Below are 19,748 nucleotides of genomic sequence, written 5' to 3'. Positions count from 1 at the left end.
TGGGCAAGATGTCGAGGCCGAGGAACTGTTCAAGAGACTCTGTATCTCCTGCAATGGTCCAATTCCAGCCGCTGGGGTCTTCGTACAAGTCTAAGGGGCTTTCGCTACCTGCTGGACTCTTGGCTTGGCTCGCGGACGGCGGAAATCTATCGTCATTACTTGTTAGAGGAGATGGAAAGTACTGGTGAATCCTGCTGTTATGGGGGTCCGTGTACTGGAGCAGGAATGATATCGGTATTCTCGTGCAATGGCTGCCATGATCATCGCCACAGACTTCGTCAGGTCCGTTTCCGGTGGCGGGCAAGGGCAACGAGGCTCGTTTTTGGGGGGCCCAAGAAAGACTTCGAGCGGTTCCAACATGATCAGGTAAGATAGGCCTAGTTGGAAGATACGGTTGCGATGGCTTTGGGCAGTCAAGCTCCCCAGGTTTCGCTCGCCCGAAAGTGCAGGCCTGCCGACGACTCAAGCACAGAGAACAAGGCCGCTCCCGCCCACCATCGCAGCCCTCTTTGGCCGAGGCACAAGCGTCACAGGCTTTGAATTTGCGGCCTCTTTTGCGTGGCGGAGGAATGGGCCGTCCTCTCTTCTGTGGGCAGGTTGTTGAATGACGCCGCGCTGTGTCCCTAGCAGTTTGCTAAATTAGAAACCACATTGTCAATTTACCAAGAGCTGCAGCAGCGGACCCTTGGTAGAGGTGTTCAAATGGTGTCTCACGATCTCGAGAACTTCGCTTCGCAAAAGGGGCAAATACAATAGCTATCACGCTGTCCTACACCTTGGATTCGAATCAGTATCAGCTTGAAAGCTGGGGCAAAAAGACATCCGCTTCACTCACCCATGGCCGTGCTTTGCCGTTTGAGATACATGCGTGTGTCCTTGTGGACATCATCGGAATATGCGGGATGTGAGTGGATATACCAAGTACCTTATAGGTCTTGGAGCGAGGTTCTTGCGCGGGCAAAACAAGCCCTTGGCAAGGTTGGGGTTGGTTCATTTCGTTAGTAGTCCAAGGCAGGGTAGCGGAACTGTGTGTTTCCCCGCATCACGCCCACTCGGCATATGCACGGCAATGTTAGAGCAGATCCGGATCTTGACATGAACTGGAGCTTGGGCGAGCGGAGGCGGGAATTGTCCGCCCCACAACACCATCGTTGAAGGAGGCTTCAGCCAGTCATTGGGGTTGCGTTTGACATCCACCACAGGCCTGAGAGGCTCAGCCAGGCGGAAAGCTCACGAGACTACGCCGTGGTCAAGACTCTGCTCGTGGGTTTTGTCCGGCTTCCAGACGAGGGCTTGTAATTTGGTGAGGTCGTAAATTGTATATTAAGGCATCCTTGTAAGGCATTGGATATAGTCATGCTTCTGCTTCATCTCACTCGCTGTGCTCCTCTGTCAATCTGCCTCTCTACCCTTGGACGATTAATGCAAACACCATGACCCGGCACGACGAAGAACCCCAGCTCACCAGCAAGTGGCCTCAGGCATTTGACTTGGCTGGCTCCAGCTTGCCATGCCGCATCGAGGGGGAAGTTGGCGACGTCGTCGTTCTTGGAGAGATCCCTGCAGCCATCGATGGCACATTCTACCGTGTCATGTGCGATCCCTTCGTCCCTCCTCACCCAGACAATGTACCCATTGATGGCGATGGCAACGTCTCAGCGTTTCGAATCCGCAATGGACGGGTCGACATGAAGATTCGGTACATCGAGACAGAACGCTACAAGCTTGAACGAAGGGCCAACAAAGCGTTATTTGGTCTCTACCGAAATCCTTTCACGCACCACCCCTGCGTTCGGGCCGCTGTTGACTCGACCGCAAACACGAATCTTGTCTTCTGGGCTGAAAAATTGCTCGCTCTCAAAGAAGTCGCTCTGCCTTACGCTCTCGATCCTGACACACTCGAGACATTGTCCTACGATCCCTTCGGAGACCAAGTCAAGGCCAAAACCTTCACCGCTCACCCCAAGGTTGATCCATTCACTAACGAACTTGTTGTTTTTGGCTATGAGGCCAAAGGGCTGGCAACAAAGGATGTTGTCATCTATGCCCTCGACAAGGAGGGTAAGAAGCACGACGAACAATGGATTGAGGCACCGTGGTGCGCCTTCATCCACGACTGCGCCATCACACCTCAATGGATCATCCTCTTCCTTTGGCCCTTCGAAGCCGACCTCGATCGAATGAAGGCGGGCAAGCAGCATTGGGCCTGGGACTATAATCTGCCAGCCACTTTCGTCGTCGTCCCCCGACGCAAGACAACCCCGTTGCCCGCCGGCTGGAAACAGGGTGAACATAGGGTTTACTCTTGGAGGAACTGCATGCCCATCCATACTGGTGGAGCTTTCGAGTCCAAGGACGGTAAACTCTACGTAGACTCGTCGCGTGTCCACGACAATGCGTTCCCCTTTTTCCCTCCCGGTGATGGGAGAATGCCAGCACCCGACGCCAAGGCCGACTTTGTGCGCTGGGAGATTGACCTCAGTCAGCCCAGCGGCTCTACTATACCGGATCCCTTCGTCGTTCTAGACGTGCCTTCTGAGTTCCCGCGAATGGACGAACGTTTCATGACGTCCGACTACGAATACATCTTCCTCAACGTCTTTGTGCCCAACAGGTCAGACGGCGGCAGAAACATCTTCCACGGCCTCAATGGCCTGGCCATGCACAGCCACAAGACAGGCAAAACCCGCTGGTTTTATGCCGGTGATGACTCACTCGTGCAGGAGCCCGTCTTTGTTCCGCGGAGCCCGGATGCGTCTGAGGGCGACGGCTGGGTCATTGCCATGGTTGAGCGTCGTGGTGCGAACCGCAATGACCTGGTTGTTCTGGACACGAAAGAGTTCGAGAAACCGGTGGCCATTGTTCAGCTTCCACTGCACGTCAAGGCACAGATTCATGGGAACTGGGTGGCTGCGTCGGTGTTACCAAAGTGGGTGAGCCTCGTTCGAGATGTCCCTGAGGTTCAAGTCAGTCAACGCGGAGCTCTGGAACCGCTGGTCTGAAGGGCCGGTCGGTGATGAAACTCTTTTCGGCGGACAAGTTTGTGGACAGAATCCTCGATAGTAAAGACCATCTGATCATTGAGTAATTGCCTCAAAGGGTTTTAATTGTGCCTAGTATTGGTTGCCATAACTCTGCTTGTCTCACCTGTTTCCACGTCAACTGCTTCTCATGCTCAACTAAGATGAATTTACAGAACAAACGAAGCGTGTCATGCTGAGCGGCGAAATACATTATTTTGTCGTTCTCCTGCAAATACGTGGCAAAGAGATAGATCTTTCCACATTTGAGTTGAACTATGCACAAGGTACCTTGTGTTTTATTGGCATTGGTTAATACATGCCAAGTGCCAAAAGAATGCTCTTTAACTGAGAGCCTTTCTGTTGCCGACTTCCTCGAGCTCTGGCTTAAGCATGTCCGCTGCTTGCTGAGAGAAACCACGAGTCCTCGTCTTATGCTCGAACAGCAAGTCCAGTTCCGCGTACGTCAGACCCTTGGCTTCGGGCAGACGGAACCATGTCCAGGTGAAGAAGAGACCCGCAAGGCCTGCCCAGAAGAAGCCACTCTTGGCACCCCAGTTCCAGGCGTTCTTACCAAGCATGCGTGGCATGATCACGTTGGTGATGAAGCCTCCAGCATTGTAGCAGGCTCGCGCGAAAGCCACAGTCTTAATACGTAACTGAGTTGACGGAATCTCTGCCACGATCGTGTAACAGGCCGGACCGATGGTGATTTGGTAGAAGATAACCATGGTGACCATGAGGGCGCCGACAGCCCAAGACGTTGATGGCGATTCGGTTGGGATACCAAGGATACCGATGATGGTTAGATCAACGCAGGCGAAGCCCAGGCCTACGAGGTAGATTGTCCGACGCCCGAATCGCGTCAGAACCCACATGGCAAGAATACATCCTAGGAGACCCAGGCCTGTCTGTCCGAGATTCATGGCAAAGCCGTGACGAGCAGATAAGCCAGCTTGGATCATGAACTGAACGCCGAAACCCATAAAGGGCGTGCCGGCGAATGCCTGCGTGAGCCAAGCCACGCACGCAATCTCAGTGCGCCGACTGTTGGAGACATGATCAGCAGCCGACAACCAGACCAGTTTCTAGGTTGATCACTTACAGGTTGGAACCCCGGAAGCAATCCCAGTAATGAGCACCGGCAGAATTCTCTCTCTCGAACTGGGTTGTAACACGCATCATTTCGATGTGGGCGTCGAGGTCGAACTCAACATCAGCCTGCGGCGTGATCATGCTGGAGACAGCGTTCTTCGCCTCCTCGTATCGGCCATGTCTGACGAGCCACCAGGGGCTCTCGGGAGCAAAGTAGGTCCCAATCATGATGGGAACAGGCCAGATCTGTTTCTGTGAGCATTTCTTTTTTCAAACGTGAAAAGCAGGGTGTTCGTCTTCAAAACTTACCCATTGCAGCGCGAACGGGATCCTGTAGGCCCACTCGTCCGAGCGCGAAAGGAGGCCATTCAAGATGCCAATGGAAATCAGCTGACCGATGACCCAACACATATTTATCTGCCTCTATTTAGTTTCTGTAAATCACCGGTCTATCGCCCAGTCATCTTACCCAAGAGGTCATGTAGTGGCGGAGGGCCAGAGGGCAGATGTCAGCCGCATAAGTGACGGCAAGGGTCTGAAAGATGCCCCACGGAATCGACTGGCACACCGCTCCCGCGACGAACATGGGAAGGCCAGTCGAGAAAAACGGAATGAAGATTGCACCGATCATTGCAACCATGGCAACCTGCATCGTCCAGCGGTATCCGATCCATTCGGTGATTATACCATTGATGAAGAGGCCAAGGATAGATCCAGCCTGCGAATGATCTCATATTAGCCGATGATAGTAGAATGCTGGAACTGAATTGGCTCACCTGGCCAGAGTTGTTGATGATGGTTTGCCACTCAGCGCTGATCAGAGGATTCCCATCCTTGTCTACCTGATCGCCAAAGCGTTTCTGGAACATGGGAAAGGGATAGAAGTTGGACATCAAATTGGTATCATAGCCCTGGCAACGAGTGAGTGTGAGAACGATTCTCGGGATTCAGATATACACACCTCCATGATGATAGCAAGAGAAACTATCAAAGAGAACATGATAGCCTTTGGCCAGAAACGCAGAGACTGACGAACAGTCATCTGCCGCTCAAGGCGCGTAGCGAGAGTCGCCGCATCTTCAACTTGTCGGACAGGAGCTCCATGCTCAGCATTAGGGCGGTCCTGTTTCTCTGAATCCATTGAGAAGCTTGTTTGCTAATTGATAGCTAAATTGGATGCTGGGGGTTTGTCGCTGGTCTCCAAGTGTTTGGTCGGTAACAATCCATCCTTCAACTTGTGCTTCTAGCGGACAGGTGCTTTTATACTTATCAGGTTGAGCACTTAGGACGATCCAAGAGCACCAGTATACGTTGGCCTTTGGATCCCATGGGGAAACTTACCGCCCCCCTAGACTCGTGCGGGGATATGCCTTGGGCTTCGCCGCGGCCGTAGGTGCGGGTTATTTCCATTTTGAGTAATGGGCCGGAGGTGGAGTTGTGGCTGACCCTAGTTTGCATCGCGCAAAAGTTCGTGTCTTTCGTTCAAGGACTTATGAAAGACATCAGGTTTCTTGGACCCCGTTTCAGGCTGGAAACACGAATAAAATGTCGAGATGATGGGATCGCTGGTGGAAAGAAGTGAACAAGTCAAGCATCAATTCTGCGTGAAACCACCCACCAGGGTCAAAGCTTCCTACAGCCTCCTGAACTCAAGCCGAGGAGCATCTAAATTACATTGCTAGGGGGGTTGATGGGCGTATCTTTTATCTAAGAAAATATATTGCCCTGCAAATGATCCTTCTAGTAGCGGCAGACGACGCAAGACATCTGAGCAGAGCATCTCAACCTTTCTCCGTAGAGGCGGCGTGCTTCAGTTGAACCTTCTGCAGTACAGTGCCAGCCTCGACCACTATGTTGATTACAGACTACTTAGTTATGAGAAAGAGAAAAGATTGACTTGTTATGGCTATATGCCTTTACATTTGACCCAGACCCTATACGTTAGGTCGGCGCATCGGCGAAGTCGGCCGGCCGGCCAGATCGGCAAGCTCAGTCCTGCGGGGAAACGAAGACGCTAGCAATCGCCGTGGAAGCGAGCTGGGCCATGACTTGGCTGCGGGCGTTTACTTAAAAGGGAGGTTAAACGCATGGCCTGATACAACACTCCGCACATCCACCAATTGACCCAATGCCCGGCTCCTCGACGTTCAGACAACCCGCTTTGCTTAAGTGACATGATCGTCTTCAAGATCGGTTCTCAAGATGACGGCAAGAGACAACTCCATCCCGCCCCTGGCCGGGCATGCGACCACTGCAGATACCGGAAGATGAAATGCGACAGACGAGAGCCGTGCGGTCCCTGCCAGGACACACAATCAGCCTGCACGTATGCATCTATGCCAAAGCGCAAAGGTCGACCGCCTCGAAAGGATCGACAGCAAAGCAAAGAGAAGCCCCAGCAGGCTCAACTACGGGATCAGCCGTCGCCAGCTTCAGCATGTTCATCATCACCCAGAAGTGGATTACACAACCCTCCGGAATTCGGCTCGAAGGTGGCAATCACCTCCCCTCCAAACAAGTTGCCAAGCCTAAGACACCGGGATCGTTCTGGCACTCATTCTGAAAACAGCCTCGAAGCCTGCACCTTGGCAGCATCCCCTGAAAGCATGCCAGATACCAGGGGTGGCCCATTCCCTATTCCGACCATCTCCTTGGAAAGCCTCCAACCTGGTCTCGAGGCACAACCCCAGGAGCTGAACATGCCGGCCGCATATCCCCTCTCAGAATATGCCCATTGGACAAGGGTGTTTCTTCTACGACTGTATCCGGTCTTTCCCATCATGGACCCAGGCTGCTTGCTCAGCAAACTAGCGCTGCCACAGGGGCTCGTGTCACCGAGCCTTGGCAGGTTCTTTGCCGCCATGTCTGCTGCTGTCATTGTTCAGTTGAATCTCACAGACCCGAGCGTGGACGGGCTCGACGTCGCTCAGACTTCTGGACAGGTATTGTCTTTGCGGCTCGCGGACAAGTACATCAGCCAATGTTTCGCTGGTCGTCATGACAGGTCTTACATCGAAGATGCGGATGAATGGACGATTATGGAGTCATTTTTCATATTCTCCTATTATGGAAATTGCAACAAGAGTAAACAGGCGTGGTACCACTTGAGAGAGGCGATAAGTTTCGCTCTGGCGTTGGGCCTGAACCGAGAGGAGTCTTACAACGACCCGAGCTTGGAGGTCAATGAACGAAGGAGGCGCCTTTACTGGTTACTTTTCATTACCGAAAGGCAAGATAATGCCCCCAAACCTGCTACTTCGGACATGCTGCTGACTGGTGCGCTAGGGCGTACTGCCTTCAACACCGAACAACACCCATATTGAGAGCATCCATCGCCTTGCCCAGGATATATGATGGCGCAGATGAGCCAACGCTGTCCGGCTTTGTCAAGTTGGCAAGGCTGTTCAACACCATAGACACTGATTTTGTATGCTCCTGGAGCGAAGGTTATCTCAAAGGAACCAACGACTCAGTGGCTAGATTATTGGACCCGGATCAATTCTCCACCATGTCTCTGGCGTCTATCATTGACGAGACCCAGAGGGTCGACGTCGCAGTCACACAATGTTGGCTCCGAACTCTCGTTTGTCAGCTTCAGATCCGTTCCAACGAGTCGCATGGCCAGGGGGCGGCCACTCTGGTACGTGCTGCGGCGCGCGACTTGCTTAATTGCTTTAGCGCTGCCAGACTGGAGATCTTGGGATCTCACGGCATCGGCATGGTAAGTCGCATATCGCACGGTGATGAACTATGAACACGAACTAACCACTCAATGCACAAACAGGAACAAAAAATATCGGATATTGCAGGTTTCCTCTGTGACCTATTGCCCAGGCAACCACCAGAACACCTGATTGGGGGTATGGATTCTATCCCTAATCTTCTGCACAGCTTCATGTGTCTGCTGGCCAATTTTCGAAATCAGGAGTCTTGCTACTTGGGTCCATTGGCTGAGAGAGCCACAGCGTTGCTTATGCAAAGAGAGACGGGCAGAGCTATTGAGTCGTGTGACGAAGTAGACCAAGAAGGGTATGACAGTAATGATGAGGTTCCAGACGGGGTCTGGCAGAACGTCCCATAAGGGGCTTACTATCCAATGCAATGCGATTCATCAATCCTTACTCGAGGCTTGGAATCCTTCCCCTCCAATGTCGTTGCCAAGCTGTGGCTGATTTGGATCGACCGAATATTTCAGCGCTGTGTCTGGATCATCCCACAAAATCCCAGAAAGCCGCTCTGCCGACGATCCTTCATCTTCTCGGTAACGTCGGATGATCCCCAGGTTCCCCAAGCTATCCCCACAAGTTGCATTCTTGGGGTATTATGCGGTGCCTTTCCCAATCAGGTAATTACCCGTCGAGAGACTAGCTTCCAAGTGGTTGCAATTCTACCTGTTTGAGAGAATCGCCCTCCAGTATGCAACCACAAATAGCTGCGCTGATGGCCACGGATTTGTTTGATTTCTCACGATAGAGCAAGCAGCTTCCACGATCATCAGCACCATCATGTATCTCTCTTCATTCAACGCACTTCTCCTCCTTCTGGCGACGCTGTCTGGCCCTTCATCTGGAGCCTGTGTTCCTGGTGTAAAGACTTGGTGGCACCACAAATCCACCATCGACATCCAGAGACCTGCGGCGCCTGATGAAGTTCGAAGGTCACGCAGATATGAAGTGTCCGTTTCGGCGGCAAGCACCGGCCGTTTTCAACGCTCCTTCGTGTACGAGTCCATCCCTCGCAATGGCAACGGGAAGATGTTCGATCCCGCACAGACTGGCAAGGAGTATAACCTCACGGACGGCGATGGCGTCACTGTTGAGATAGACGCCGGGATCAGCATGGCCTGGACTCAATTTCAGTATCGCAGAGATGTCGACGTTCGCATCATCTCTTCCGATGGATCAGCACTTGGTCCGGCTTCCAACATCGTCATACGGCCGGTCGACCTTGCTTTCCAAGTTAGGAGCCCCCAGCCAGACACAGTCATCATTCGGGTCCCGTACCAAAAGTCAGGCGCCAGATTTTCTGTCGAGTTTCAGGATGATCTTTACACTTTTCGCTCAAATGGCACAGACTACGTGGCGGAGGGCGGCGTCATAGTCAGCGAAGAACCCAAGAACGCTCTCCTCATCTTCGCGAGTCCCATGATTCCGGATGATCTTATTCCCTCGAAAACGTCAACAAGAACCCAAGTGATGAAACCGGGAAGTCTGACCCGGGAAGCATTGGGATCGAAGCCCACTCTGTACTTTGAGGCCGGGGTCTATTGGGTCGAGAAAGACGGCCTTCTCGGAAAGGACCATATCAGACTCTCCCCAGGTACACACTACATCTACTTCGAGCCGGGAACCTACATCAAAGGCGCCTTCGAATACACAACCCAGCACCCTGACTTCTACACCGTCGGCCACGCCGTAGTGTCTGGCGAAAACTATGCCTACATGGCCAACACGATCAAGGACTACACTGCCGTCAAGGACGACCGCTACAGCCTACGCATGTTCTGGCACCAGTCAGTCATGGACAACCAGACGTGGCATTGCATCGGACCAACCCTGAATGCGCCGCCCTTCAACACGATGGATCTCCACCCCATGAACCACACACCGCACGAGGAGGACAACAAGGTGCAGAGCCACATCCAGGACTACAAGCAGGTCGGGGCCTTCTATTTCCAGACGGATGGGACGCAAATGTACAAGGGCACGGTGCGCGACGTCTTCTGGCACGTCAACGACGACGCTATCAAGCTGTACCATTCAGGGGCACAGCTCGAGGGCCTGACCATCTGGAAGGCGCGCAACAACGCCATCATCCAGATGGGGTGGAAACCACGCGATGTCAGCGGCGTGTCCGTCAAGCATGTCCGCCTGATCCACAACCGCTGGATCCAACCGAACGCATACGTGCCGTCGGCTATCCTGGGCGCGTCACCGTTCTACGCCGATCCAAAGCTGGTTGATCCGTCGCGCAAGATGTCGCTGCATATCAGTGATCTTGTGTGCGAGGGTGTTTGCGCGGCTCTCATGACGATGGCGCCGCTTCAAAACTTTGACTTGCTCATTGAGAATGTCCACTTCGAAAAGATGCATGACGACGAGACAGTCAGACTTGGGCACAGTGTGGTGGGAATGGATGCAGGGGAGAACATGAATAACTACACGCCTGGCCAGGGAAATCTGACCCTTGGAATCGTCATTCGGAACTGGACCATTGGAGGCCAGAGGGTGGATGGTACGAATTGGGGCGAGCACCAGCTGGGACAAGTAAGCGTGCATCCAGACTTTGAGGGTGATTGGAGCATTGAGTGAGACGTTTCGGAATGATAGGAATCGGAAAACTCGTGCAGATAGCAAAGAGAAAAGGAAGAATTATCTGCTTAAACTGTGGTTCACAGGAGCCGCGAGTTGTTTGGGCCGGTCGGAGTTTCTAAAAACCTCAATTGCTTCGTCGAGTGCACGTGGAAAGAGGGAGAAACAGTCACCACCTGGGGATCTGAGCCCCATATTTTCCTGCGGCTTGGTGATTGTAGCTTTGTTCTCCAAGACGGATAGCCAGATCAAAGGGTTGAGTGAAACTGTAGTAAACCTGATGGGGATGTGGTGATAGTTCTTAATTCAGGGGTTCGGTGAAGCCTCGGTCAGTCATGGAGCGATAAGATAAGAGGTCGAACCAAGAGTTTGGCACGAGGTATGGGTTCCCGCGGCCCTGCTGGCATCGGAACCTTCACTTTGAAATCCATCTTGATGCGAGCCCTCTGCCGCGCTCCAAGACCATGGCTCAATGCCTGTCAACCGCGCAGCCAAGCGCTCTTCCGCACACAACGGCTGGCACGCACCTCCCACCACCGTCATCTCCTCACCCTCGCCATTGAAACCTCCTGCGACGACACCTGCGTAGCCCTTCTGTCCAAGGACCCCGACGGAGCTGCGATCCTCCACTACAACCAGAAGCGCACCTCTGACAACCGCGCCTTTGGCGGTGTCGTTCCTGTCATAGCGCTCGCCGGCCATGGCGCCACCCTCGCGGAACTCGTCAACGAGAGCTTGCCGTTCCTCCCCGACGCAAAGAGCACGTCGCCGAATACAATCACGGTCCGCGGGCGGCAGAAGCAAAAGCCCGACTTTGTCTCCGTGACACGAGGACCAGGCATGCTCGCCAACCTGTCAGCGGGCCTCCACACAGCAAAGGGAATCGCCGCCGCCTGGCAGGTCCCCCTCGTGGCCGTCAACCACATGCAAGCCCATGCCCTGACGCCCCGTCTCGTCACTGCCCTCGCGCGGGGCGAAACCGTGGCAGGAAACGGCGCAGCTCGACCTGCCGAGCCAAAGAGCACCGGGCCCGAGCCCGCCTTTCCCTTTCTCTCCCTCCTTGTGTCAGGCGGGCACACGATCCTCGTCCACTCCCGCGCGCTCAACGACCACCGTATCCTCGCCGAGGCCGACTCGGTCGCCATCGGCGACGCAATCGACAAGGCCGCCCGCCAAGTCCTCCCCGCGTCCCTGATAGCCTCAACAGACGACGTCATGTACGGCCGCCTCTTTGAACGCTTCGTCTTCCCGCCCGCCGCCGACGGCCGCGCCGTGAACTACGCCTACACCCCGCCCCGCATCCGCGCCGACGAGATCGCGACATACCGCTCCCCGCACGGCTGGCACCTGAAGCCCCCGTTCGCGACGACGCGGCGTATGCGCTACGACTTTTCCGGCTTTGGGTCCCAGGTGCAACGGATCGCCGAGGCGCGGCCCGCCATGAGCGAGGCTGAGCGGCGGGACCTGGGCCGCGACACGATGCGGATTCTGTTTGAGCACCTGGCCAGCCGCGTCGTGTTGGCGCTTGGCAACGAGGAGATGGGGCTCGAAGACGTGCGGACGCTGGTTGTCGCTGGCGGTGTGGCAAGCAATCGCTATCTGATGCATGTGCTCCGGGCGTTCCTTGACGTGCGGGGCTACGGCGGCATCGAGATCACGGCGCCGCCTGTTGAGCTGTGTACGGACAATGCAGCTATGATTGCTTGGACCGGTATGGAGATGTTTGAGGCTGGTTATGAGAGCGAGCTGTCGGTGCACTCGATCAAAAAGTGGCCTCTTGATCCGACGGGCGATGATGGGGGCATCTTGGGTGCGAAAGGGTGGGTAAAGCGGAGTTCATGATGTATCAAGACTTGTATTATAGTGTACCACATGTATTGCTCACCAAACGTTAAACCCATTATAGGAGGTTGGACCTTGGCTGGAATAGAGATGAATCGCGTACCGAGCAAAACAAAGACTGGCCCAGGTTGGCAGCACTTGTGAAAAGCAAAAAGGATTGCTCCTTTACCGTGTACCGGCGTTGAACCCCCAGCCCCTCCACGCGCCTTCCTTGCCTGCGCGCCCTGATTCGGACTTCCCTGAGGGCCTGTCCTAACGGGTATTTCTTAGGATTGTAACCACTACACCATGCGTCACGGTATAGTGGTTGTTGGCAGGAGAACCACAAGTCAGGCCTAAGTACCGCAGTGTTCAGTGGCTGCCTGGCCGCCATCAAGGAAGGAAGGAATTGTTCAGGCAGACACGCGACGCGATGTACACCTTGTCGTATAGCAATGTACCAGTAAGGCATGAGCAACGCACGGTATTCATCCAGGTCGACCGATGGAGCGCAACACAACTTGATTGATCCTAGTTTACAAGTTACAGTGGGCGCCTTTGCCCAACTCCCGCCCCTCTCATAACCATGTCCATAAGCACGCCCAGTCCCATTTACTCCAGATCCGCCGTCACGTTGGAGAACTCGCCCTTCTCGAGCTTTGTCTTCCAGAAGATGGGGTTCGTGTCGCTGAAGCCGTGCTTGACCCAGCCGGCCTCCTTGACGTGGTACAGGTTGATGAAGCCACCAGAGTAGGCGTCCCTGTGGGTGGCGGCGAGGATGCTGCGGCGGCCGAGCTCGAGGGCCTCCTCATCGGAGAGTTCGTACTTGTACTCAGCGTCGAGGACACCGTAGGCGAATGTCTGACCGGAGCCGACGCAGAAGAGGTTGCCGGCGAGACGCGTGCCGTCCGAGTCGACGTAGTAGAGCGCGGGGCCCTCTTCCTTGGTGACACCGGCGCACATGGTGCCCATGCTGAGGCCCATGCCCTTGTAGCTGTAGACGAGGTTGGCGAGGATCTTGGAGGCGGCGGCGACGGAGATGCGGCGCTTGTGGCGGAGCTCGTGGAGGCGGCACTGCATGCCGAGCCAGGCGAGCCAGTACTGGCAGTCGGCGGCGCCACCGGCCATAGTGCCGAGGAGGACAGAGTTGATCTCAATGACCTTCTTCACCGTCTGCGAGGCGATCCAGTTGCCGGCCGTGGCGCGGGAGTCAGTGGCGACGATGATGCCGCCCTGGAAGCGGAAGGCCAGTGTTGTGGTTCCGTGGGCGATCTTGATGGGACAGTCGGGGTTCGAGCGGTCGTCTGTTGCGGCGCGGAGCCAGGAGGAGGGCTAGATTTTGGTTGTCAGTCTAAGAGCAGGATCGAGGTGGCAGCGAGAAAGAGCATACGTGTGCTACTGGGGGCATGGCGAACTTCAGGGACAGCGGGGGAGCGGCGCCCATGAGCTCGAGATCTTGCTCCTCCTCATCCCGGAAGGTGTTCTCCTCCTGGAACGCCGGACGGCTGTATCTGGAGACCAGGGCGTCCATGGTGAGGACGTGTGTATGTGCGTGTATGTTTCGGTGTTATCCTGAATAGGAATCTCTGTAGAGGGGAGCGATTCCGAGGGTGGCGTCGGTGACAGGTGAGGCTTGACGATGGGGGAGGAGGTCGTGATGAATGGATTGGGTTGATGTGGTGGTAGTCGTCGACGTTGGCCGTATCGATGGATCCAAGCTCAGGCAGCTTTGGCTCGCGTCACGGATGGGAAGCTGCAGCAAGCTGACTGATGCCTTGTTGCCTGATTCGGTATGGCCGCCCATGCAGGTACTCGCTTCGGTACGTACCGAGGGGCTCACTCCCACGACTACGTAGGTACATATACATGGTATGTGTCACCACTTGCGAGTGTCCATATGAACGTGTTTATACTGACGCCTGCGTGGATTTCACGAAAGTAAAAGAATTGTGTAAATGAGTTCTACCTTTCATTCTACCTCGATATTTGACTCTTCAATAGAAGTTTCACGTGCACCTGGACAGGCCACCATGCGTGGTTGACTTCTCAGATGCTCTCTCGTCAATGGGATACTTTTATCTTCCTTGCCTTCCCGAAAGGCCAAAGCCATCGGCCCCCCCCGGCATTCTGGTCAAGGTAAGATGGTCACGTAGTCCTTATGGAGGCTGCTATTCAGAACAATACTTGTCGTAGCACTTTGAGGCAAAGTGAATTGTGTATACCAGCTGGCACCAGCTGGCCGTATCCACACTCGAAGAACTCGACATCATGAAGCATCACCTCCGCCAGTCGTCACCATCTCATCGATAACTCGACAACTTTCATCGCCAGAGTGCCCACATCACATCAACTCCGAGCGCGCTTCTACATCAAGAAAGATGCGCCCCTCAGTCCGTCGCCTGGCCGAGGCTACCAACCCCAGCCGCACCCTCGGCCGTCACGCCCCCATGCCACTCCTGCCGCCTATCCCTCTGTATCGTCGCCTGCTCCGCGCCCATCGCAAGTTTCTGCCCGCCGAGATGCGCCTCCTCGGAGACGAGTACATCAAGTCTGAGTTCAGGGCGCACCGAGAGGTTGAAAATCCCGCCCACCTGGTGCGTATCGCCCGCCGAAAGGCCCTCTCATCACAGCCGAGGTTGCACGAGCATTCCTGACCATGAGCAGATTGGGTTCCTCTCAGAGTGGCAGCTGTACGCGCAACAGATTGAGGGCGAATCCTGGGTCGGAGAGAAGATTGCGCCGGGCAAATTCGAGAAGCTGAGTGGTGCGTTCGGGTCGCAAACCACAAGCCATCCCCCCTTATGTGATGCTAACCCGCAACAGACGACCAGGTCGGCCAGCTGTATGAGCTCATGATGGCCATCAAGAAGCGACACCAAGAAGGTGGCGGCGAGTCAGAGGCGTGACATTTGTCCCGCATCCTCACCGTGAAATCACCATCACCAAGCGACAACGCATGTACCAAGTCTCACTCTGTATACCAAATCTTTTTGTACATCACGGCGCTGTTCCATAGACTTTTCCCATAACGCTCAGCCGTCTCGCACGCGCAGAAAATGACACCAGCATGTCAAGCCTCGCCCTGCAGCGCCTCGATGATCCAGTTCGCCTGTATGACGCTGACCTTCTTCGCGTAATTCTTCTGCGTGTACACATGCTCCAGGAACATGATGGCCTCCCTCTTCTGCCCGTGCAGAACGCTCGCCGGGTGGATGGCGACAACGTGCTTGCCCTGCGACGTGACGTAGCTCGCATCCGGCGCCAGCACGGCCGTCTTGGACACGAAGCCGCGCAGGAAGCACTTGAGGAGCGACTCGGCCCGCTCGGGCGCCAGCGGCACAAAGGGCTGCGGGTCCGGCGGCAGCGCCTCGGCCAAGAGGTTCTCCTTGAGGCAGAGGGCTCGCAGCTGCCGGCGGATGTTCATGGCCGTCTTCATGTTGCGCAGGTTGACGCGGCGCTTCTTGCACCAGAGGGTGCGGTCGGCGTTCTCGGCCGCGTAGAGCTGCATCGTCGTCAGGTACGTCAGTATGTCGCCCTCGCGGCGGTAGAGCTCTTTGCGCAGCTCTTCGGCCTCGTCGCGCTCGTTCTCCGACTGGAGCTGCATGAAAATGTCGTCGCCCGAGGTGAGGGCGGCGATGACGTCAATGACGTCGAGGAGACAGTCGAATTGCGGCTTGGCGGCCGCCAGGAGGACGGTGCCAAGAGGGGCCGAGACGGGGAACGCCGCCATCTTGCGGCCAGCGGAGGTGATGGATCCGTCGTCTGCGAGGGCGCCGAGGCCGTGGAGGTGGATGAGGGCCTTTTCGATTGAGTCAATGGCGGGAGCATCCATGAGGGGAAAGGACAAAACGTCGTCGATGCCACGGGCCTTCATCGTGAGAACGGCGCCGAGAACATCAATGCGAAGGATTTCAGGGAGGTCCGTATCCTCGAGCGAGTTGAAGGCATCCTCAGGATATAGACGGTAGCATTTTCCGGGGCCTTCACGGCCGGCACGACCGGTTCGTTGGATGGCGGATGACTTTGATATTGGCTTCGCGAGTAGAGACTCCATGCCGAGGCGGCTGCGGTACTGTTTGACCTTGGCTTTGCCGCAGTCCACGACATACCTGACACCGGGAACGGTGACGGACGTCTCGGCAATGTTGGTCGCAAGGACAACCTTTCGCGTAAACCCGCCCTTGATGGGCTTGAATGCTTCGTGCTGCGCTTCGATTGACAATTGGCCGAAGAGAGGGAACACGCGAATCTTGGGTAAATTCGAAGCGAGAGTAGCGGCATACTCCTCGATGAGGCCCTGTGCCGCCTCAATCTCTTCCTGACCTGTGAGGAAGGCCAGAATGTCGCCAGGAAGAGGTTCTTCCGTGTGTATCCTGAAGATAGACTTGAGGAGAGAATCCTGAATGTCTGGGATCGCCCTAGGCAGATGAATGGTCTGTACCGGAAACTGTCGTCCAGGGATGCGCATCTCGCCAACAGAAATCGCCTTGCTGGCCGAAGGCACCGGCGCCTCCTCGCCCTCGAGGACAGGTGCTGCCTCTGAGAAAAAGCGTTGTATCCTCTCAACGTCAGCCGTAGCACTCATGATGACAACCTTCAACGGGATGCCGCCACGGCCCGACACGTCTCCTGAGAGGATCTGTTTCAGGAATCCTGACAGCAGATCGACATCCACGCTCCTCTCGTGGATTTCATCGACAACAATGGCGCTGTACTGGCGAAGGTGAGGATCATGCAGCAGCTCCTGCAGCAACATGCCCTCCGTCACGAACTTGATCTTGGTCCCCTTGGGTACGTTGTGATCGAACCGCACCGAGTAACCGACCATGCCCTCCGCCCCCGGCCGCAGCGGCGTGCCAGCCTCCCTGGCAACGCGATGAGCCAGCGTCGTGGCAGCGACACGCCGCGGCTGCGTGATGGCGACGACACCGCCGACGGCAGCCTCGCGACCGTCATGGCCGACCTTGACCGTCTTGCGGCGGCACCAGGACTCGGCGGTCAGGAACTGCGGCACCTGCGTCGACTTTCCGGAGCCCGTCTCACCAACGAGCATGACGACGTCGTTCTGGCGGACCTTGGACTTGATCTCGTCGCGATGGGCCCAGATGGGAAGTTTCTTGCGGGACTCGAGCAAGACGGGGTCCTCCTTCCAGCGGGACGTCGGGCCATTTTTGGCAAAGGGCTTCTTGTCCTTGCGATGTTTGGAGGCGCCGCCATCCTCTTTCGTCTGGGGCTGTCGCGATTTGCGGTCTTCCTGGGCGGAAGCGCCCTGTCGTTCTGCTGCCGTTTTCTTGGGCTGTTCTGCGACGCTCACTGCTGGTGTTGGTTCTGGCTGCGGGGCGGGCTTCTTTGCTGGCGGATTGAGATACCCCTCGAGGGAGATGACTTTGTTGCCGACCTTGAGTACATTCTGGTTGTTGAGCTTGCGCTTCTTGCTCTTGGGCTCGCCGCCCTTTGGGTCCGCCATGGCGATTCTTTCGTACCTAGTTGAGTTGGTCTCACAGACGGTGATGAGCATCTCGGAAAATTTGATGGGGTCAGAGGTTGGGGTCGCACAGGGTGTGGGTAAAGGTCCACACCCCCTCGGATCCACACATGGTCCTCAACACAGTCAGACTTATAGGGGTTTGGTTTAAGAAGAGCAACATGGACAGACCCAGGATTCCGGTTGATTCAGTCTACGATTTTCTGCTCTCCGCTGGCAGACTTCGAAGCGACTGAACGATAAAGCGACGGCAAATTGAGGGAACGCGGCCACTGAAAATGAACACGTGCATGGACGGTTTCACCATCGCTACTCGAGAAAGTAAACCTGAAATAAACTCCATTACTCCAACCTAGGTAGTAGCATGCTATCGATCCTCCCATGTCCCAAAACAGCTTATTTGATGCGGTCGAGACGGGCCCTGTTGAGTCTGACACCATCGTCCACCATGTCCGTCTGCAGACCGTGTTAGCAAGAGTTTGTGCACCGCAACGGCCCGCAGCAAAGCGACTGACCTTCTCATTGATCCTGTCGGCCGTGACAATCTGCCTCTGGACCGTCTGGGTCTGTGCCTTGGCGACCCTGTTGAGGACGGAGACGGCGCCGCTGAGCTCGTCCATCTGGCGGTCAATCGTCGCCTCGTCCTCGAGCGCCTGGTTGTTCTCGTCGTCGTCCTCGTCGAGGAAGACGTACTTGCTCTTCTCCGCCGCCGAGGACTTGCCCGAACCACGCTGCTGCGACTTGTCGCCGAGGTTGAGACCGCGCATCGTCTGCTCCATCTGCTGTGACGAGTCCCAGCCGTTCTTCCTCGTCTCGTTGCGCAGCTCTCGCTCGGCACTATACATCACACACACACACACACCGTCAGTCAGCCGCTGGCTCGTTTCCCTCCTTGGATTTCCTGTTCCATGGGGTGAGGGGAGGGGGGGAACTCACCGATGGTTGTCAATGACGTTCTGCTCGTACTCGGCCGTGCGCTTGCTGTTGGTAAAGGGGTTGTTGACGTGGACGGCAAACATGGAGCGGTTGAGGTTCTTGAGCTTCTTGGCCCGCTCGGCGCCAATCTTGTTGTAGTTGGCCGCCTCGTCGAGGCGCTTCTCCGTGTTGTTGAGGCGCTCCTCGTCCCGCGCGAGGATGTTCATCGTGTTGATGCCCGTGTCGGCGGCCTGGTGCGCCAGCGCAATGGACCGCTGCAGCGAGTTGATCGACTCCTGCCGCGTGTCCTGGATCTGCTTCTTGACGTCGCGGACCTCCTGCGCCTCGATCTCCTCCTCGGTGAGCTCGCGCTCGGCGCCGTAGCCGCCGTACGGGTCGCCCTCGGCGCCAGCTGCGGCGGAGGAGGAGCCGCCGGCGTTGTCCTGGCCGTAGCCGTTGTTGTTGCCGCCCTGCTGGCGCTGCTGGTTGCGCTGCTGGGCGCCCGAGAAGAGCTGGTCGCGCTGGGCGTCCGTGTCGTTCGAGTTGGTGCGGCCGAGACCGCCGTAGCCGCCGGGCCCGCGTGCTGATGCGGCCGAGGATGCTCCGTACCTGTTGGCGCCGCTGTTGTCGTAGCGGTTATCGCCGTAGCCGCCCGACGCACCGTACCTGTCGGCGCCGTACCCGCTGCTGGATCGCTCGTTGGCGTCGCCGCCGTAGGGAGGCGGCGGTTGCGAGTAGGTCGAGGCGCCGCTGCCGGAGGGGTTTCGACGGGGCCCGGGACCGCCGGGGAGGCCGCCAGAGCTGCCGCCGCCGCCGCCGTAGGGGTTCGACTGGAAGCCCCCCGGGCGTTGTTGCTGGTAGGGGGCCGAGGCGGCGGCGGACTTGGAACTCTGGGCGTAGGGGTCGTTGGCTGGTGGGGCTTGGGCGTAGGGGTTGTCACCGGCGGGCGGCTGAGAAGACTTCTTGCGGCCGAAAAGGGCGCTGCGAGAAGCATCGTCGTCACCGCCGTCGTCGCCCCCCTTCTTGCTGCCAAAGCCAAACTTCTTCATGGTGGCGGTTCGGGATCGGTGGGGTCGCAGGTGTGTGCTGTGTCTTTCGGTA

At 56.3% G+C, this 19,748-nt stretch overlaps 9 protein-coding genes across 9 annotated transcripts; 5 read left to right on the top strand and 4 right to left on the bottom strand.

Annotated features, from left to right (window-relative positions):
• Window positions 1-1,433: 1,433 nt before the first annotated feature.
• D7B24_008816 (uncharacterized protein) lies at window positions 1,434-3,002 on the top strand (the record flags this gene model as incomplete). The annotated part of the gene is made up of 1 exon (XM_028642899.1): window positions 1,434-3,002. One exon carries the CDS (start codon window positions 1,434-1,436, stop codon window positions 3,000-3,002), a length of 1,569 nt encoding a protein of 522 aa, XP_028493453.1.
• Window positions 3,003-3,364: 362 nt separating this feature from the next.
• On the bottom strand, window positions 3,365-5,256 carry D7B24_008815 (uncharacterized protein; the record flags this gene model as incomplete). The annotated part of the gene is made up of 6 exons (XM_028642898.1): window positions 3,365-4,067; window positions 4,126-4,367; window positions 4,425-4,538; window positions 4,585-4,833; window positions 4,892-5,026; window positions 5,077-5,256. 6 exons carry the CDS (start codon window positions 5,254-5,256, stop codon window positions 3,365-3,367), a joined length of 1,623 nt encoding a protein of 540 aa, XP_028493452.1.
• Window positions 5,257-6,289: 1,033 nt separating this feature from the next.
• On the top strand, window positions 6,290-8,196 carry D7B24_008814 (uncharacterized protein; the record flags this gene model as incomplete). Its single annotated transcript, XM_028642897.1, has 3 exons — window positions 6,290-7,323; window positions 7,401-7,836; window positions 7,900-8,196. 3 exons carry the CDS (start codon window positions 6,290-6,292, stop codon window positions 8,194-8,196), a joined length of 1,767 nt encoding a protein of 588 aa, XP_028493451.1.
• Window positions 8,197-8,620: 424 nt separating this feature from the next.
• On the top strand, window positions 8,621-10,426 carry D7B24_008813 (uncharacterized protein; the record flags this gene model as incomplete). The annotated part of the gene is made up of 1 exon (XM_028642896.1): window positions 8,621-10,426. The coding sequence occupies one exon, from the start codon at window positions 8,621-8,623 to the stop codon at window positions 10,424-10,426; it is 1,806 nt and encodes a 601-aa protein (XP_028493450.1).
• Window positions 10,427-10,861: 435 nt separating this feature from the next.
• D7B24_008812 (uncharacterized protein) lies at window positions 10,862-12,268 on the top strand (the record flags this gene model as incomplete). The annotated part of the gene is made up of 1 exon (XM_028642895.1): window positions 10,862-12,268. The coding sequence occupies one exon, from the start codon at window positions 10,862-10,864 to the stop codon at window positions 12,266-12,268; it is 1,407 nt and encodes a 468-aa protein (XP_028493449.1).
• A 591-nt stretch (window positions 12,269-12,859) lies between these two features.
• PRE2 (Proteasome subunit beta type-5) lies at window positions 12,860-13,778 on the bottom strand (the record flags this gene model as incomplete). Its single annotated transcript, XM_028642894.1, has 2 exons — window positions 12,860-13,579; window positions 13,638-13,778. The coding sequence occupies 2 exons, from the start codon at window positions 13,776-13,778 to the stop codon at window positions 12,860-12,862; spliced, it is 861 nt and encodes a 286-aa protein (XP_028493448.1).
• An 847-nt stretch (window positions 13,779-14,625) lies between these two features.
• On the top strand, window positions 14,626-15,153 carry ACN9 (acetate non-utilizing protein 9; the record flags this gene model as incomplete). Its single annotated transcript, XM_028642893.1, has 3 exons — window positions 14,626-14,841; window positions 14,912-15,011; window positions 15,071-15,153. The coding sequence occupies 3 exons, from the start codon at window positions 14,626-14,628 to the stop codon at window positions 15,151-15,153; spliced, it is 399 nt and encodes a 132-aa protein (XP_028493447.1).
• A 164-nt stretch (window positions 15,154-15,317) lies between these two features.
• D7B24_008809 (uncharacterized protein) lies at window positions 15,318-17,765 on the bottom strand (the record flags this gene model as incomplete). The annotated part of the gene is made up of 1 exon (XM_028642892.1): window positions 15,318-17,765. One exon carries the CDS (start codon window positions 17,763-17,765, stop codon window positions 15,318-15,320), a length of 2,448 nt encoding a protein of 815 aa, XP_028493446.1.
• Window positions 17,766-18,128: 363 nt separating this feature from the next.
• On the bottom strand, window positions 18,129-19,696 carry SPO20 (Meiosis-specific subunit of the t-SNARE complex; the record flags this gene model as incomplete). The annotated part of the gene is made up of 3 exons (XM_028642891.1): window positions 18,129-18,188; window positions 18,248-18,569; window positions 18,669-19,696. 3 exons carry the CDS (start codon window positions 19,694-19,696, stop codon window positions 18,129-18,131), a joined length of 1,410 nt encoding a protein of 469 aa, XP_028493445.1.
• Window positions 19,697-19,748: the final 52 nt, after the last annotated feature.

The sequence above is a fragment of the Verticillium nonalfalfae genome (assembly GCF_003724135.2).
Source record: "Verticillium nonalfalfae strain VnAa140/NRRL 66861 chromosome Unknown scaffold_81, whole genome shotgun sequence".
Lineage (NCBI taxonomy): Eukaryota > Fungi > Ascomycota > Sordariomycetes > Glomerellales > Plectosphaerellaceae > Verticillium > Verticillium nonalfalfae.
The sequence above is the reverse complement of the archived record's forward strand: the minus strand, read 5'-3'. Positions and strand labels throughout refer to the sequence as shown.